The sequence below is a fragment of the Rana temporaria genome, chromosome 6, assembly GCF_905171775.1.
Source record: "Rana temporaria chromosome 6, aRanTem1.1, whole genome shotgun sequence".
Taxonomy (NCBI): domain Eukaryota; kingdom Metazoa; phylum Chordata; class Amphibia; order Anura; family Ranidae; genus Rana; species Rana temporaria.
In genome coordinates, this window is record NC_053494.1 from 169,908,078 (window position 1) to 169,924,319 (window position 16,242).

General features: G+C 40.3%; 1 protein-coding gene across 3 annotated transcripts in view; it reads right to left on the reverse strand.

Moving 5' to 3' along the window:
• Nucleotides 1-16,242, reverse strand: part of LOC120944042 (sodium channel protein type 2 subunit alpha-like) — a 317,686-nt gene that overhangs the window by 58,698 nt on the left and 242,746 nt on the right. For all 3 annotated transcript variants that reach the window (XM_040357809.1, XM_040357807.1, XM_040357808.1), the window contains exon 20: nt 13,879-14,052. In XM_040357809.1, coding sequence (XP_040213743.1) covers nt 13,879-14,052 — 174 coding nt within the window. The remainder of the gene's footprint in view (nt 1-13,878; nt 14,053-16,242) is intronic.

The following is a 16,242-nucleotide window of genomic DNA, read 5'->3' on the forward strand; positions in this document are numbered from 1 at the left end:
AAAGTAAAACTTCTTATCCTGGCTTGTTAACTTTGTAAATTGAGTGTTTTTTTTTTCTTCAAAACTAGGCACTAAGAGTAATTTTTTGCCTGTGCCCACCCTACTACAAGACCACTGCTAGTTACTGGGAGCCATATTGTGTTTGTGACGGTCCCCACCATTCATAGTTGTGATACATTGGAGAAGAGGTTTAGCCATACACAGCTTTAAAAGTGCTTTCCAAATGCAAGGTGCAGCATGACATTTATCCCCTAGTAACTGTATTGGTTTATGTGGCATGTGTCAAAGTGTTTTTTCCTTTTCCATAGGAAAACATTTCAAATCAAACTTAAGAAAAAACAAAATGGTGTAGCACTACTATGTTAACCTCTATCTTGTTTGTGTATTTTATTTTTACTACAGGTACTTATATAGCACCATCAACTTACACACACACACACACACACACACACACACATATATATATATATATATATATATATATATATATATATATATATATATATACACCGTGTTTCCCCCGAAAATAAGACCTACCCCAAAAATAAGCCCTAATGTTATTTTCCAGGAGGATTCCAATATAAGTCCTACCCCAAAAATAAGCCCTAGTTTCAAATGCTTGCAAAATCCTATAATCCACTCTATTACAGTGGTATATAATGTACAATGTGTGTGTTTCTGTAATATAATTGCAGGGAAGAGAGCTAGAAGCGCAGAGCGGCACTATAAAGAAGGTATTTGGCATAATTATATTACAGAAACACACACATTGTACATTATATACTACTGTAATGAAGTGGATTATAGTATTTTACAAGCATTTTAACTCAGTTCACACTGGGGATTCCTGTCAGGAAGGGAGTGAGAGGAGGAGAGAAGGCAGCACATTACATGGTAAGACCTACCCTGAAAATAAGCTCTACTGTGTCTTTTGTTGCCAAAATTAATATAAGACCTGGGCTTATTTTCAGGGAAACACAGTACATATTGTACATTCACATCGGTCCCTGTTGTCAAGGAGTTTCCAATCTAAGGTCCATATTCATTCATATTCTAGAGCCAATTTACCTACCAGCATGTCTTTGGAGTGTTGGAGGAAACCGGAGTACCCAAAGGAAACCCATGCAGGCACAGGAAGAACATGCAAACTCTATGCAGGTACTGTTGTGGTTGGGATTCAAACCAACAACCCTAGTGCTGCTAGGTGTAAGTGCTAACCACTTAACCACTGTGCTGCTGTGCGTCAATTATTTCCTAATATTAAAGCCGGTCATAGACGGAGCGATTTTTGTTTCCTGCAACCACGGGTTACAGGAAAGAAAATCACTTGATTCCCCCATCAATACAGTCAGTGTTGATGGGGGAATCCCTCATGCCAGAACCATTTGGGGGGGGGGGGGTGGGGGTCAACTTGTGTACATTAAGCCTGCTGAACTGGCCAAAAATCATACCATCTATGGCTGGCTTCATAACAAATTTCAAACTTCAAACACAAATAATTTTCCATGCATTAATAAAATGATCTTATGTGAAACATAGTCTCTGTCACAGACTGTGTTTTACATGGGAGATTTTTTTTGATGCGTGGAATATTATTTGTGTTTGTGTGTTTTTCTATTAATATTGAGAAACAATTGATGCACAAACAAGATATAGGTTATGATAGTACATTTTTTGTTAATTTTTTTCTGCACATTTGAGAGTGACACGAGGTGTGGGCAGCTACAATTATTTATTTATGTTGTATGTTTTCTTGATTTATTTGGGTAGCAACACAAAGGGTTTTTCTTTGGCTAACCTATTCCCAATTAAATGTTGTCTTTGGAAGGCTATGGACACCGTAACAGTCAGTGACAAATAATCAGATTCCCTATATACAGGGCCAGGTGAAGCAGTTTATTTAGCAATAAATGCACACCATGACTAATGCTTTTACACTATTTTTTTCTATACCATCCTTATATTATAATATGCCTGTTATTCACACAGAGATACTTTAATAAAATAAATAAATACAATAAAATACATTTAATTAAATCATTTTTTTCTTTACAGAGTGGTAACAGATCCAGATGCTATTCTCTGTGTAGTGTTTTTATGTCCAATACCTGTTACCTTAAAGCAATGCTAATTCTGCCTGAGCATCACTAATAATAGAAGAATTTATTTTAATTGCATCTTAACTGCTGTTGACTTCAGTAAGAAGCTTTGGCCACCTACAATCCTACATGAGAAGAAAACTGACATCAAAAGGATCTCTAGGAAAACCTCTTTGAACGGTAATCGTTAAAGAAGCCTCTGATATTCAAAGAGGTAGGGATAAAGACCATACTTATGGGAAAAGAGGACCTGCAGAACTGTGTCTGGCATCGTGCTTGTGAGATTTTATGAACATTTATCAATATATAATAATCAAGGTGTTATTCATTTTGTGTGATTAAACACATCTCTCTATTTGGGAATTGCAGGTATTGTTGATTTAACTCTGAAGAACATAAATTTAGCATGTTATTCAGATATTCACTTGGATGTCTGTTATTCTGCGCTGGAAAAAAACATCTTATGGGACTTGTACAGTTAACAAAAATTATCAAAGGACAAATCGCAAGCTCTTCATTTGAGGATGCTGTTTGTCACTACACATTTTCTTGGAAATTCACTAATTAGCTGGACTACATTACTTGGACTAAGAATAGAGTTAGGGTTAAGGGGACCCCAAATGACTTGGACTAAGAATAGAGTTAGGGCTAAGGGGACCCCAAAGGACTTGGACTAAGAATAGAGTTAGGGCTAAGGGGACCCCAAAGGCCCAAAAGACCAAAAACATAAGAAAGGGGCAGGGGGACTAAGGGTCAGATTCACAAAAGGAATACGACGGCGTTTCTCCTGATACGCCGTCGTATCCCTGTTTCTATCTATGCGACTGATTCATAGAATCAGTTTTGCATAGATATCCCTAAGATCCGACAGGTGTAATAGTTTTACACTGTCGGATCTTAGGATGCAGTACCGTGGCCGTCGCTGGGTGGAGTTTGCGTCGTAAACCAGCGTCTGGTATGCAAATTAGGAGTTACGGCGATCCACAAAGCTTTTTCCCGTCGTTACGTCGCCGCGAGTGTTAGTTTGCCGTCGCAAAGATAGGGCACCTTTTACAAAGTGGATAATTACTCCACCATGTAAAAGTATACCCATCTTTCCCGCGTCGCTTTTGAATTTCTTAAAATTATTTATTTTTCCCGGCGCAAGTCTTTTTTTCACGTCGCGATTCACAAAACGTCGGCGCGTCGTAATTTCGCGCAAAACACGTCAGGAAATTTGCGTCGGGAGCATGCGCAGTACATCTGGCGCGGGAGCGTGCCTAATTTAAATGGTACCCGCCCCATTTGAATTGGCCCGCCTTGCGCCGGACGGATTTACGATACACCGCCGCAAATTTTCAGGTAAGTGCTTTGTGGATCGGGCACTTAGACAGAAAATTTGCGGCGGTGTAACGTAAATCGGTTACGTTACGCTGTGCCCGGGCTACGTGAATCTGGCCCTATATCGGTACGAGATAAGAGGAAAGTAAAATGAAGAGGTAGTAAGGATAAAATATATATTAGTTTATTAACATGGTATCAAAAACAAGGGACATACATAGTCATAAAATACATAAAAAACAGCAATGTAAAGCGATGGACATATTGCGAGACCACCGCTTTACATTGCTGTTTTTTATGTATTTTATGACTATGTATGCCCCTTGTTTTTGATACCATGTTAATAAACTGATATATATATTTTATCCTTACTACCTCTCCATTTTACTTTCCTCTTATCTATTACCGATATAGTCCCCCTGCCCCTTTCTTTTGTTTTTGGTCTTTTGGGCCTTTGGGGTCCCCTTAGCCCTAACTCTATTCTAAATTGACTTCTAGGATGATGGTAATTTTTTTCTATTGCTTACACTAAGGCCGCGTACACACGGTCGGACAAAACCGATGAGAATGGACCGAGGTTCAGTTTCATCGGTCCAAACCGACGGTGTGTATAGCCGATGGGTCTGTTTTCCTTCGGTTCAAAATTTTAAAACATTCTTCAAAATCGAACCTATGGACCGCTGACTGATCGGTCCAAACCGATGGTTAGTACACAAAAGCATCGGTTCAAAACCCGCGCATTCTCAGAATCAAGTTGACGCATGCTTGGAAGCATTGAACTTCATTTTATTCAGCACGTCGTGTGTTTGACATCACCGCGTTCTGACCTGATCGGTTTTTGGAACGATGGTGTGTACGCACATCAGACCATCAGGCCACTTCAGCGGTGAACCGATGGAAATGGCCCGTCGGACCATTCTCATCGGTTTGGAACAACCGTGTGTACGCGGCCTAAGAGGCTTATATTTAAATTACTTGGACTAACATAAGGGTTCTCTACTTCCACAATCCCATCCCAGACAACAGTGGGGACTGGTCTCATTGTTTCCCATGATTAGTATACCTAAGGCCTGGCATCAAAAATTAAATGGTTCCTAAAGAGAATGATTGTATTACATGGTTGAGAAGCAGTGCCAGAGTTCACTATGAGGTGACACGTTAGGTGAGTACTGGAAATTACAGGTTGGAGTTCAGTTACATCCCTGGAATAGTGTGAATATGGGAAAGCTCTGTATTACTGCACACAGTAGGTACAAAGAATAAATCTAGATTTAGTGATTGTACTTTTTGCCTTAGCTGTACAGGGAGTGCAGAATTATTAGGCACATGAGTATTTTGACCACATCATCCTCTTTATGCATGTTGTCTTACTCCAAGCTGTATAGGCTCGAAAGCCTACTACCAATTAAGCATATTAGGTGATGTGCATCTCTGTAATGAGAAGGGGTGTGGTCTAATGACATCAACACCCTATATCAGGTGTGCAGAATTATTAGTCAACTTACTTTCCTTTGGCAAAATGGGTTAAAAGAAGGACTTGACAGGCTCAGAAAAGTCAAAAATAGTGAGATATCTTGCAGAGGGATGCAGCACTCTTAAAATTGCAAAGCTTCTGAAGCGTGATCATCGAACAATCAAGCGTTTCATTCAAAATAGTCAACAGGGTCGCAAGAAGCGTGTGGAAAAATCAAGGCGCAAAATAACTGCCCATGAACTGAGAAAAGTCAAGCGTGCAGCTGCCAAGATGCCACTTGCCACCAGTTTGGCCATATTTCAGAGCTGCAACATCACTGGAGTGCCCAAAAGCACAAGGTGTGCAATACTCAGAGACATGGCCAAGGTAAGAAAGGCTGAAAGACGACCACCACCGAACAAGACACACAAGCTGTAACATCAAGACTGGGCCAAGAAATATCTCAAGAATGATTTTTCTAAGGTTTTATGGACTGATGAAATGAGAGTGAGTCTTGATGGGCCAGATGGATGGGCCCGTGGCTGGATTGGTAAAGGGCAGAGAGCTCCAGTCCGACTCAGACGCCAGCAAGGTGGTGGCGGAGTACTGGTTTGGGCTGGTATCATCAAAGATGAGCTTGTGGGGCCTTTTCGGGTTGAGGATGGAGTCAAGCTCAACTCCCAGTCCTACTGCCAGTTTCTGGAAGACACCTTCTTCAAGCAGTGGTACAGGAAGAAGTCTGCATCCTTCAAGAAAAACATGATTTTCTTGCAGGACAATGCTCCAGCGCACGCGTCCAAGTACTCCACAGCGTGGCTGGCAAGAAAGGGTATAAAAGAAGAAAAACTAATGATATGGCCTCCTTGTTCACCTGATCTGAACCCCATTGAGAACCTGTGGTCCATCATCAAATGTGAGATTTACAAGGAGGGAAAACAGTACACCTCTCTGAACAGTGTCTGGGAGGCTGTGGTTGCTGCTGCACGCAATGTTGATGGTGAACAGATCAAAACACTGACAGAATCCATGGATGGCAGGCTTTTGAGTGTCCTTGCAAAGAAAGGTGGCTATATTGGTCACTGATTTGTTTTTGTTTTGTTTTTGAATGTCAGAAATGTATATTTGTGAATGTTCAGATGTTATATTGGTTTCACTGGTAAAAATAAATAATTGAAATGGGTATATATATTTTTTTTGTTAAGTTGCCTAATAATTATGCACAGTAATAGTCACCTGCACACACAGATATCCCCCTAAAATAGCTAAAACTAAAAACAAACTAAAAACTACTTCCAAAAATATTCAGCTTTGATATTAATGAGTTTTTTGGGTTCATTGAGAACATGGTTGTTGTTCAATAATAAAATTAATCCTCAAAAATACAACTTGCCTAATAATTCTGCACTCCCTGTATATGAAAATCATATAACAGCACAGTTTTTAGTGCTGTAAGAATCTTCTCCCTGGCAACCCGTATTGACCAGTTCGGTGATTGAACTGCTAGTATAATGTCATGGGGCAGTAGCAAGGATAACCAAAAGCTATGAGTTGAGAAGGAAAAGGGAAAACATGCCAGAAGAGCAAAGCTGGTTCTAAAGAACATAGTGAGGGTACAACTGCACCAATATATGACAAATAAAAATATTGTGACACGTTAGCCTGCAGTTTCCTGCTTGTGTATTCTTACCTCCTTGCTGCAGTGCTTCTTTACCCTGATTCCTTTCACATGTGTGGTTTGGCTGTGCTCACCTATGGGCATCGCCTGCTATTCCGCAGGCTTTATTTTCTTCCGTTCTATCACCTCCTGGCCCACCTCCTAGTTTGTTTGCCTGTATAAGACATGCTCAATGTAACCCACATTGCCTGAGCAACTTCATAGTTCTCTGAGCTCCTGTTCGCATGTCACTTGTGTATCCTGTGCCTGACTACTCGTGTACTGATCCTGGCTTTGTTTACTATCTGTGCTTGTTCGCTGCCCACCCTGATCTTGGCTTGCCTCCTGGATTTCCTGTTGTCTCCTGCTGCTTGTACTCTGCACATGCATATGGTCTTCCGCATCCTCAGCTGAGCGTACCTGGGGACCACGACCTGGTTCCAGTTTGCTGTTCATCCCCACCATCAGGGGCTCTGGTGAAGAAGCAAGCTGGGACTTAGACTCTGCGCCCTGGGGAACCCCAAGGTGGCAATCTACAAGGGCTCAGTACCACAGATGCCTGACAAATATATTAATCTATGGGTTTACCTGCATAATAAAGCTATGCACTGGGGTGTTATATTCATCTTAACTGGAAATCTTGTACCTATTTTCTACACCTCCATCCTCTCCTCCCACACTGCCTAGTTTTGCTTGGGGTTGATATCTACATTTTCATATTTCTCAGGTTCCAGATTATGTTGGCTTGAAATCCTGTGGCGAGCATTGGAGGAATTTAGTTCAGAGCAATATGGCAGTATGAGTGGGAATTTTTGCATGTTTTTAAAATGTATTTACAGCCAAAACATTGTCTAGGTGGGGAAGGGTTAAACCCCTTTAAGGAATTTATTGCTTTCTGGGACTCTGTTAAAGAGATTTCCCATACTTCCTGTGAAGCTGACAATGTTTTGCCAGACAGGAAGTGAGAGGAACTCTCACTTCCAAAAATAAAAGTCTTTTTTTTTTTTTAAAGTAGAGTGAGTTAAGGCTAGGTAAGATTTCTGTTTGTATTTATTGTTAACAAGAATTTAAACCTCCTGAACGACACAAACAGCTAATGAAAAAAAAGACATAGGTTCTCTTACTCACACTATCTAAAAACAAAATGGGTTGGATGTCTCATTCCAAATAAAAAGAAAATTTCCCTTAATGAGTGCTTGAAATAAAAACAAATATCCAAATCTAAATCTTAGATCAACCCATGCATATTTGGGTATACCTTCAAAAACAATTTCTGTCAAGTTCCAGGTTACCTACAAGAGGACTACAGTACAAGGAGAATAAAACATTTTATAAAACAAAGCAAAAAGATCATCACATTTATATTTTTGTACTGTAGCTGCACTGCTTCACAGACCGGCCATCTGCTTCCTGCTGAAAGATCAATTTGTGTCATTAACAAAAGTCTTAGCAAGGAATAAGAAAATGTGAGGTTAAAATTGAATTACATAGCACAATGGTAATTCAATAATTTCCATTATCTACAGAAACCTAACTGTGGTATTAACAGTCATATTCAACACTGACATCCCAGAGGACAGGAGTAGGCAATATTGAACTGCCAACACGTTTGCTTCATTTTTCAGAATGCTCTTTTCAATACATTTTATAATAATAATAATAATAAAAACATTTTTTTATACAGAAATTACTTCTGTGCGTGATTTGGTTGGGATAGAAAAAAACACACATACTGATATCTGATGCATACTATTTGTGCTTGGTTAATCAAGCAGTGAAAAGAGCCACAATGATGTACTTTAGTACAGTAAAACCTTGGATTGCGCGCATAATTTGTTCCAGGAACATGCTTGTAATCCAAAGCACTCATATATCAAAGCGAATTTCCCCATAAGAAATAATAGAAATTCAGATGATTCATTCACAACCATTTATTCAGAAGTCCTTCAGTCTATAGTGCATATAAAAAGATTATAGCAATGTGATTGTGTAATCATAAAATGTCCATCCACAGATGGTCACCTCCACAAGGGGATTAGAAGCAGAAGCTACAGAGTATAAAAGAGAAAAGAGGAGCTTCTAAGTGTAGCAATATGGCTACATTTAATGAAGGTACAACATTTAGCAACTTACATAGTTGATGATTAAAACAGACAAATGTAAGTATGCAGGCATCTGGGGTAAAGGTGTCCACATAGACTATCCTCTGCCCTGCCGACTCTCACCACTGTCAGTCTGCAATCTCGACCGGGAAGACTACCTTGCAGTTGAGTGTTTTGAAAGCAAGGCTTGAAGCGCTCGTGGAGCGCAGGGTGGAAGGGATGACGTTGATGGTGGTGGCGGTGCGGAGGACGGTCTATGTGGATAGCTTTACCCCGGATGCCTGAGTTGCTAAATGTTGTACCTTCATTAAATATAACTGTATTGCTACACTAGCCCTGTACACACAATCGGTTTGTCCGATGAAAACAGACCGTTTTCATCGGACAAACCGATCATGTGTGGGCCCCATCAGTTTGTTTTCCATCGGTGAAAAAAAATAGAACATGTTTTAAATTTTTCCAATTGAAGTCCATCGGTCAAAAATCGGTCAAAAATCCATGCATGCTCAGAATCAAGTCGACACATTCTCGGAAGCATTGAACTTTATTTTTTTCAGCACGTCGTAGTGTTTTACGTCACCGCGTTTTGGCACAGTCAGGTTTTTGACTGATGGTGTGTAGGCAAGACTGATGAAAGTCAGCTTCATTGGATATCCGACGAAAAAATCAATTGGACTAGATTCCATGAGATATCCGATCGTGTGTACAGGGCTTTAGGGCTCATGCACACTGCAGCTCAAAAAAAAGCTGCTTTTACAGGATTTGAGCTTTTATTTCAGTCCAAAGAAGCTTGTGCTTTTTTTGTGTTCTTTTGCAAGTTTTTATGGAGCTTCTTTGAGCTCCTTTGAGCATATGCATTATTTTTCACAATTAGAGGCGCCTCTCTTCTCTTTTATACTCAGTTGTGACATGATGCTACTCGTATTGTATAGGAGTAGTCCTACGCTGCCATCTTAGGCTTTATTTGATATGCAGTTGCCAAGGTGATGCACATGTGATCAGTCACAACACCAGCCATTTGGTGGCTTGACAGTTCAGTTGAGAGCACTTAAACAGTTATCATTCATGGCATGCCTCAAATGTAACTATTTTGAGAAACTGTTAAATTGATGGGTTTAGTTCCGCTTTAAAGAATTCCAAGAGAACTTGTAGCTTAGTTGGGGATATAATCATCAGAGAGATCAAATGCACACTAACCCCAAATCTTCTTTCAGCATACTTACTTGCTTTCCCGCTGAAGCCATCAAAGTTAGTTTGTATGTATTTTGCATATGGCTAGGCTATCATGCTTGGATGTGAAGCTCTAGGGTTCTTGTGCATTTCATTACCACGTAACATGAGACTTGATAAGAAAGTGTGTAACGTTGAAATCATTTTTGGTTTCATACAATGACTTGATGAAAAAGTAAATTTCTGCAATATTACATTTCCATATATTAGGCCTCGTACACACGACCGGATCTATCCGCTGGAATTGATCCGCGGATCAGTTCCAGCGGACAAATCCGGTCGTCTGTACGGCCTAGCGGATATTTATCTGCGGAGATTCCTCGGGCCGGACCAGTTCAAGCGGATAGAAATTTCTTAGAATGCTAAGAAATCTATCCGCTTGAATCGGGACCAGTGAATTGATCCGGTGGTCTGTACAGACTCACCGGATCAATCCGTCCGCTCCCCTCCCTCGCATGCGTCGTAATGATTAGACGCATTTGTGGAATTACTTACCTTCCAGCGTCGCGCACCTCGCCGCGTCATCATCGCGGCGACGCGCGACACGTCACCGCGGATGAATTCCGCGCGGATTTTGATCCAAATCCGGAGGAGGAATCTCCGCTGGAAACGGTCCGGCGGACCGTTTCCAGCGGAGATCCCCTCGTGTGTACGGGGCCTTAGATCCCAGATGGTAACAAATATTCTTTAGAATCCTGCAAAAATGTTCCTGAAGGTGAATTATGTTTAAATACATTAAATGTCCCAGGAAGGAATAAGGAGGAAGGAGAAGGAAGTCTCAAAAAATTAGGAAAATCCTCTGTTAAAACGTTATTGGAACAGGGATCCAGATAGATAGAATTTCCCATACCTCTTGATCTGATGAAAGCTTCAACATTTTTGATTTCCTTTCACTTTCTTTCTCAGCAGTTATAAGTAAAGATGTGGGAAGAATCTCCTCATTGAGGCACAGACAGCCTAACAACTTGCTAGGCAGTCAAACCCTTTCTGGTCTATCCAAGGCTACAAAAGATAATTCTGCCTAGAGATACATTTTAAAAGTAAAAAAAAAAAAAAACGGGGGAATTTTTTTAGTAAATATTCTTACCTTAACCCTGATTTCCTCTCACAGTGCCTAGTTAAGGGTGACTTCACTATCCCTCCATGGGGAATGTTGAGTATCCCAGCGTTGATGTTGCTATTTATTATGGAGGAGGGGTTCCTGATGTATTAATAGAACTTTTTTACCTTTTTACCAGGCTTCAGCAGGCTTTTAGCAAGCTCTGAGAGACCATTGGGCTGGCAACTCTATTTAAATGTTTACTAAATAGCTACTGAAGCCTACTAAATGAATGCTGAACATGATGATCTTCCGATTCACATTTACAAGTTAAGATTAAAGAATGTCCTAATTTAGCCAAACCAAAATCAAAGTTATGGATGGAAGACAACAAGCATAATCATCCACTGGCTTCTTGTTTCTCTTTCTTATGTCTCTACAGTTAATGTTTTCTGCCAGAGTGCCTGGCTCTGCTTACTCGCCTTTGAATGCAATCAAAAAAGTCTCCAGAAAAAGCAAAAATCAGTTATAGGTAAACTAACCCTTCAAACTTGTTGTCCTTGTTACTGTACTAGGCTTAATCATGTATGTGTCAGCACTTTGAGGCTCACTCTCGAACACCCTGGGAGCCCCACAACCCAGAGCTTTCTTATATACACAAAATTAAATAAGACCAATGTTCAAGAGCTGGAGATCACTCCCCGTGGCACATCCATACTGGCCCAATCATAATATGAAACCTGTCTGACCAATGGTGATCTGTGACATATAGGGGGGGTCAGACTGCAACTGTTGGCCATAAGAGCTGGTCATCAATTTTATATGAGCCCCCCTGGTTTCAGAGTGCAATAACCCTTGGTAGCTAGTACAGTAAAACCTTGGATTGCAAGTAACTTGGTATGCGAGTATTTTACAAGATGAGCATGTTTTTTTAAAGAAATTTTAACTTATAATGCCGTGTACACACGATCATTTTTCGGGTTGTAAAAAACAACGTTTTAAAAAAAATTCATTTAAACGATCGTGTGTGGGCTTCAGAACATTTTTCGGGTTCTGAAAAACTATAAAAAAATAATAATTCGGACATGCTCTATTTGTTCACAACGTTTTAAACTATGTTGTTTTTCGGGTTGTAAAAAATGATCGTGTGTTGGCTTTAACGACGTGAAAAACCCACGCATGCTCAGAAGCAAGTTATGAGACGGGAGTGCTCGTTCTGGTAAAACTACTGTTCGTAATGGAGTAAGCACATTCATCACGCTGTAACAGACAGAAAAGCACGAATCGTCTTTTACTAACATGAAATCATCTAAAGCAGCTCAAAGGGTGGTGTCATCCGCATTGAACTTCCCCTTTATAGTGCCGTCGTACGTGTTGTACATCACCACGCTTTGCTAGAGCACTTTTTTTTCACAATCTTGTGTGGGCAATGTCGTTTTAATGATGAAGTTGAAAAAAACTTTGTTTTTTCGAGAGCCTGAAAAACTTTGTTTTTTTACAACCAGAAAAATTATCGCGTGTCGTTTTTTTTAGACTTTCTTCTCTTTCCTCCTTGTTTCTTCCTGAGACATTTAATGCATTTAAACATAATTCACCTTCAGGAACATGTTTGCAGGATTCTAAAGAATATTTGTTACCATCTGGGATATGCAACGGTAATATTGCAGCAATTGACTTTTTTACCAAAGTCATTGTATGAAACCAAAAATGATTTTAACGTTACACACTTTCTTGGATAGAAAATAGAATCACGCTAAGACAACTTGGCAAGATCTCAACTTGACAGTCAACTTGACAGTACATTAATAACAAAGTCCACCAGTGTTTGTAACTAAAATTCACAAAATCCATCCACCATCTTCCGCATGTGAGTTCCACCACCAAATGAAATAGATGTCTCCTTACCAGATCGCCAAGACCCCCCATTACAGAGGATCACAGAATGCCCATAATAACCTAGGTCTTTGACCAGAAAAGGGGCATCTAACATCCAGCTACCTCACACCCGTTCTCTCCCACTCGTAACAGTGTATGGATGGTTTTCATAAACAATATAAAGGCTCCATATAGTGTAAAACCTTAATCACATTTATTCAATTAAAATGTATTGCACTTACAACATCCATAATATAAGTCAGCCTTAAGTCTGGTGTGCCGGCCGGCGCACATCCAGACAAACCCGTCCTTCCAGGACACAAATGCGAAAAACATGAGGTGACGTCAGCGCATCGCTCCGCCTTATCAAGTCACATGTTACGTGGTAATGAAATGCACAAGAACCCTATAGCTTCACATCCAAGCATGATAGCGGCTGGGGGTAGGCCTAGCCATATGCAAAATACATCATACAAACTAACTTTGATGGCTTCAGCAGGAAAGCAAGTAAGTATGCTGAGAGAATATTTGGGGTTAGTGTGCATTTGATCTCTCTGATGATTCTATCCCTAACTAAATTACAAGTTATCTTTGGAATTCTTTAATGCGGAACTAAACCCATCAATTTAACAGTTTCTCAAAATAGTTACATTTGAGGCATGCCATGAATGATAACTGTTTAAGTTCTCTCAACTGAACTGTCAAGCCACCAAATGGCTGGTGTTGTAACTGATCACATGTGCATTACCTTGGCAACTGCATATCAAATCTGCCCTTTAGCACACTACAATTTACAGATGTGCATTCACTGTGTGTTGTAGTGCACTACATTACCCAAAAATAGTGAAGGAGTGTTTTTTTTTTTTCATGTGTTCCGGCTCACTGGAGACCCATTCAAAGTGAATGGGCTAATTAAGGACAACGGGCATCAGTTCAAGAACAAATGTGCATTAACAAACATGCACAGATGTGAATACAGGCTAAATGATCACATTCACATATAATATGTTAGCCCAATCAATACAGCAAAATTATAAACAAGAATTCATGTCGCATTATTGATACAAAACATTTGTGCGTAAAAAAAATAAAAACAAAATACCTACATCAACAATCAGGAAGTCCAACCAGCACCAGGCATTGGTGAAATATTTTACAAATCCATAGGCCACCCATTTCAGAAGCATTTCAAGGATAAAGATGTACGTGAAGACTTTATCAGCATATTCCAGCATGGTTTTAATTGTTTTCCTTTGTTCTATGTAGATATCTTCAAAAGCCTGCCGATGGAAGTTTGAATGTATCAATTATTCAGGTTTGTTATCCAATCACCAACTCAAATATTAAACCCCTTATCTTTGTGTACCACAGCAAACACAATGAATGTGTTAGAGGGTTTAAAAAGTTCTAAGTAATATAGATTCATAATTTTTTTTTATAGAGGATGCTGATTTAGAAAAATGAAGGTTTGCGCATAGCAGCTAATCAGGTTACATCTGACATTTAGTCTGCTTGATTAGAAAATAAAATACATCTACAGGTTATGGTGGATGAGAACTTTTATTCAGTTTCTCCTACAAGGGTTCAAAGGTGCCTGATGTGAAATCAAGTGTCCTAGTCAAATATTATAGGCAAAGACTCTTTTCTTTCTAACTTAGTATCCTGTTTTATTTAACTGTTCATCAAATGCTATGTACAAATAAGTAAAATCAGCCTGTTAAAAATAATTGCTCCTAAAGCCTCGTACACACGGGCCAGAATCTCGTCAGGAAAAAAACGTTGTTTTTCCTGACGAGATTCTTGGCAAGAATCTCTTGCCGCCCGAGTGTACACACACTTGTTTCAAAAGAACCACGGTTCTTTTGAAAGGCAAGAACGCAGTGACGTCATCGCGTACAACGAGAATGCGCTTGTCACATTCAATGCCGTCGCCGCCATCTTGCTTCACCCTACCTATGCCGTGGAAGCTACCACGCATGCGTCAAAGTCATTTCGAGCATTGCGCAGATTTCCACGGCAACAGGTAAGTATACAGACGCTCAGGTTTCTCGTCAGGAAGAATTCCGACAAGAAAATAGAGAGCAGGATCCCTATTTTTCTCGTCGAGATTCTGGCCAAATTTCCCGACGAGAAACCTGAAACCTCATACACACGCTCGGTTTCTTGCTGGTTCTTGCCGAGAATTTATTTTTTATACAAATCAACTAAGGCACATGGTCAATATTTAGTCTGTGTGATCAGACAACTATAGTTGCAAGCAATCTATTGCCTCCATTGGAACACATGAGAGGCAATATAAGAAAACAGTGCAATGTCAGTCACAAAGTTAAAGCAGACTTTCACCCCAAAAGACAATGTGTGTGCACCTGTCTCCAGCACCCTCATTCTCCCATAACTGGATATTTTTGTAACTGCTTCTTTATTTTATTGTGCTGGGCAGCACTTTCTCCTTCCTTACCTATCCTTCAAGACCCAGCAGAGACTTTCAGTACCTTCGTGCATGAACAGGTTCCCTGACACACAAGTGTGAGGAAGGCACTGTCAAGAAGATCAGGAACCTCTGTCTTGCCTATGCATGCACGCAGACCTTGGTGCGCACACAGTTGTACCGCAGGACTCTGGCAGGTCCCAAAGGCAAGGAAAAGCCCTTCAGTGCATCTATGCATGTGCTGGGCAATCAAAAATGGTGACACCAATGGGGGGGGGGGCAGTGCACAGGATTTAACTTCCTCCTAATCAATCTTAGGACAATAACACATGCTCCAAATGAGTTACATAGCAAACAAAACAAAAATTACTTTCAGTGGCTATTATCGTCAGGCCTACATGAAATTGCATGACTGCTCAACTAATTTACTAATGTATAACATAATCATCTATTTGCATCCAGTCTAATGCCGCGTACACACAACCGGTTTTCGGGATGTAAAAAATTGCATTTTTAATGGTCTAGAAAAAAATGCGTTTTTTTTCAACCCGATCGTTAAACCTGCCTTGCCTACACACGGTCGTGAAAAAAAAAATGCTCTAGCAAAGCGCGGTGACGTACAACACGTACGACGCCACTATAAAGGGGAAGTTTAGGGCTTAGGGCTACAGCAACTTATAAGCGGGCCAACACATGCTTCAGGTCACACACTCGACCTAATTTTCAGCCAAAATCTGAAAATAAGCATTTTAGAAAATGAACCATTGCCATGGACAGACCACCATGCAATTAATTTCATAATCTCCAAAATTCCCCCAGTGATAAAAGCACCCAAGCCGGTGACAATACACTGGGCTAGATCTCAGAAGAAGCTCCATTCGGAACTCTTCAAATCTACCTTGGGAAACAGAATCAAAACAATCCATCCACATCAAACAGCCGCAGATACACTGGATGCCATAAACGCAGCCCTGCTACAGTCAGCCGATTTAGTAGCACCGAAACGCAAAGCCTGCATCCGAAAAAGAAAGTCCGGCTGGTT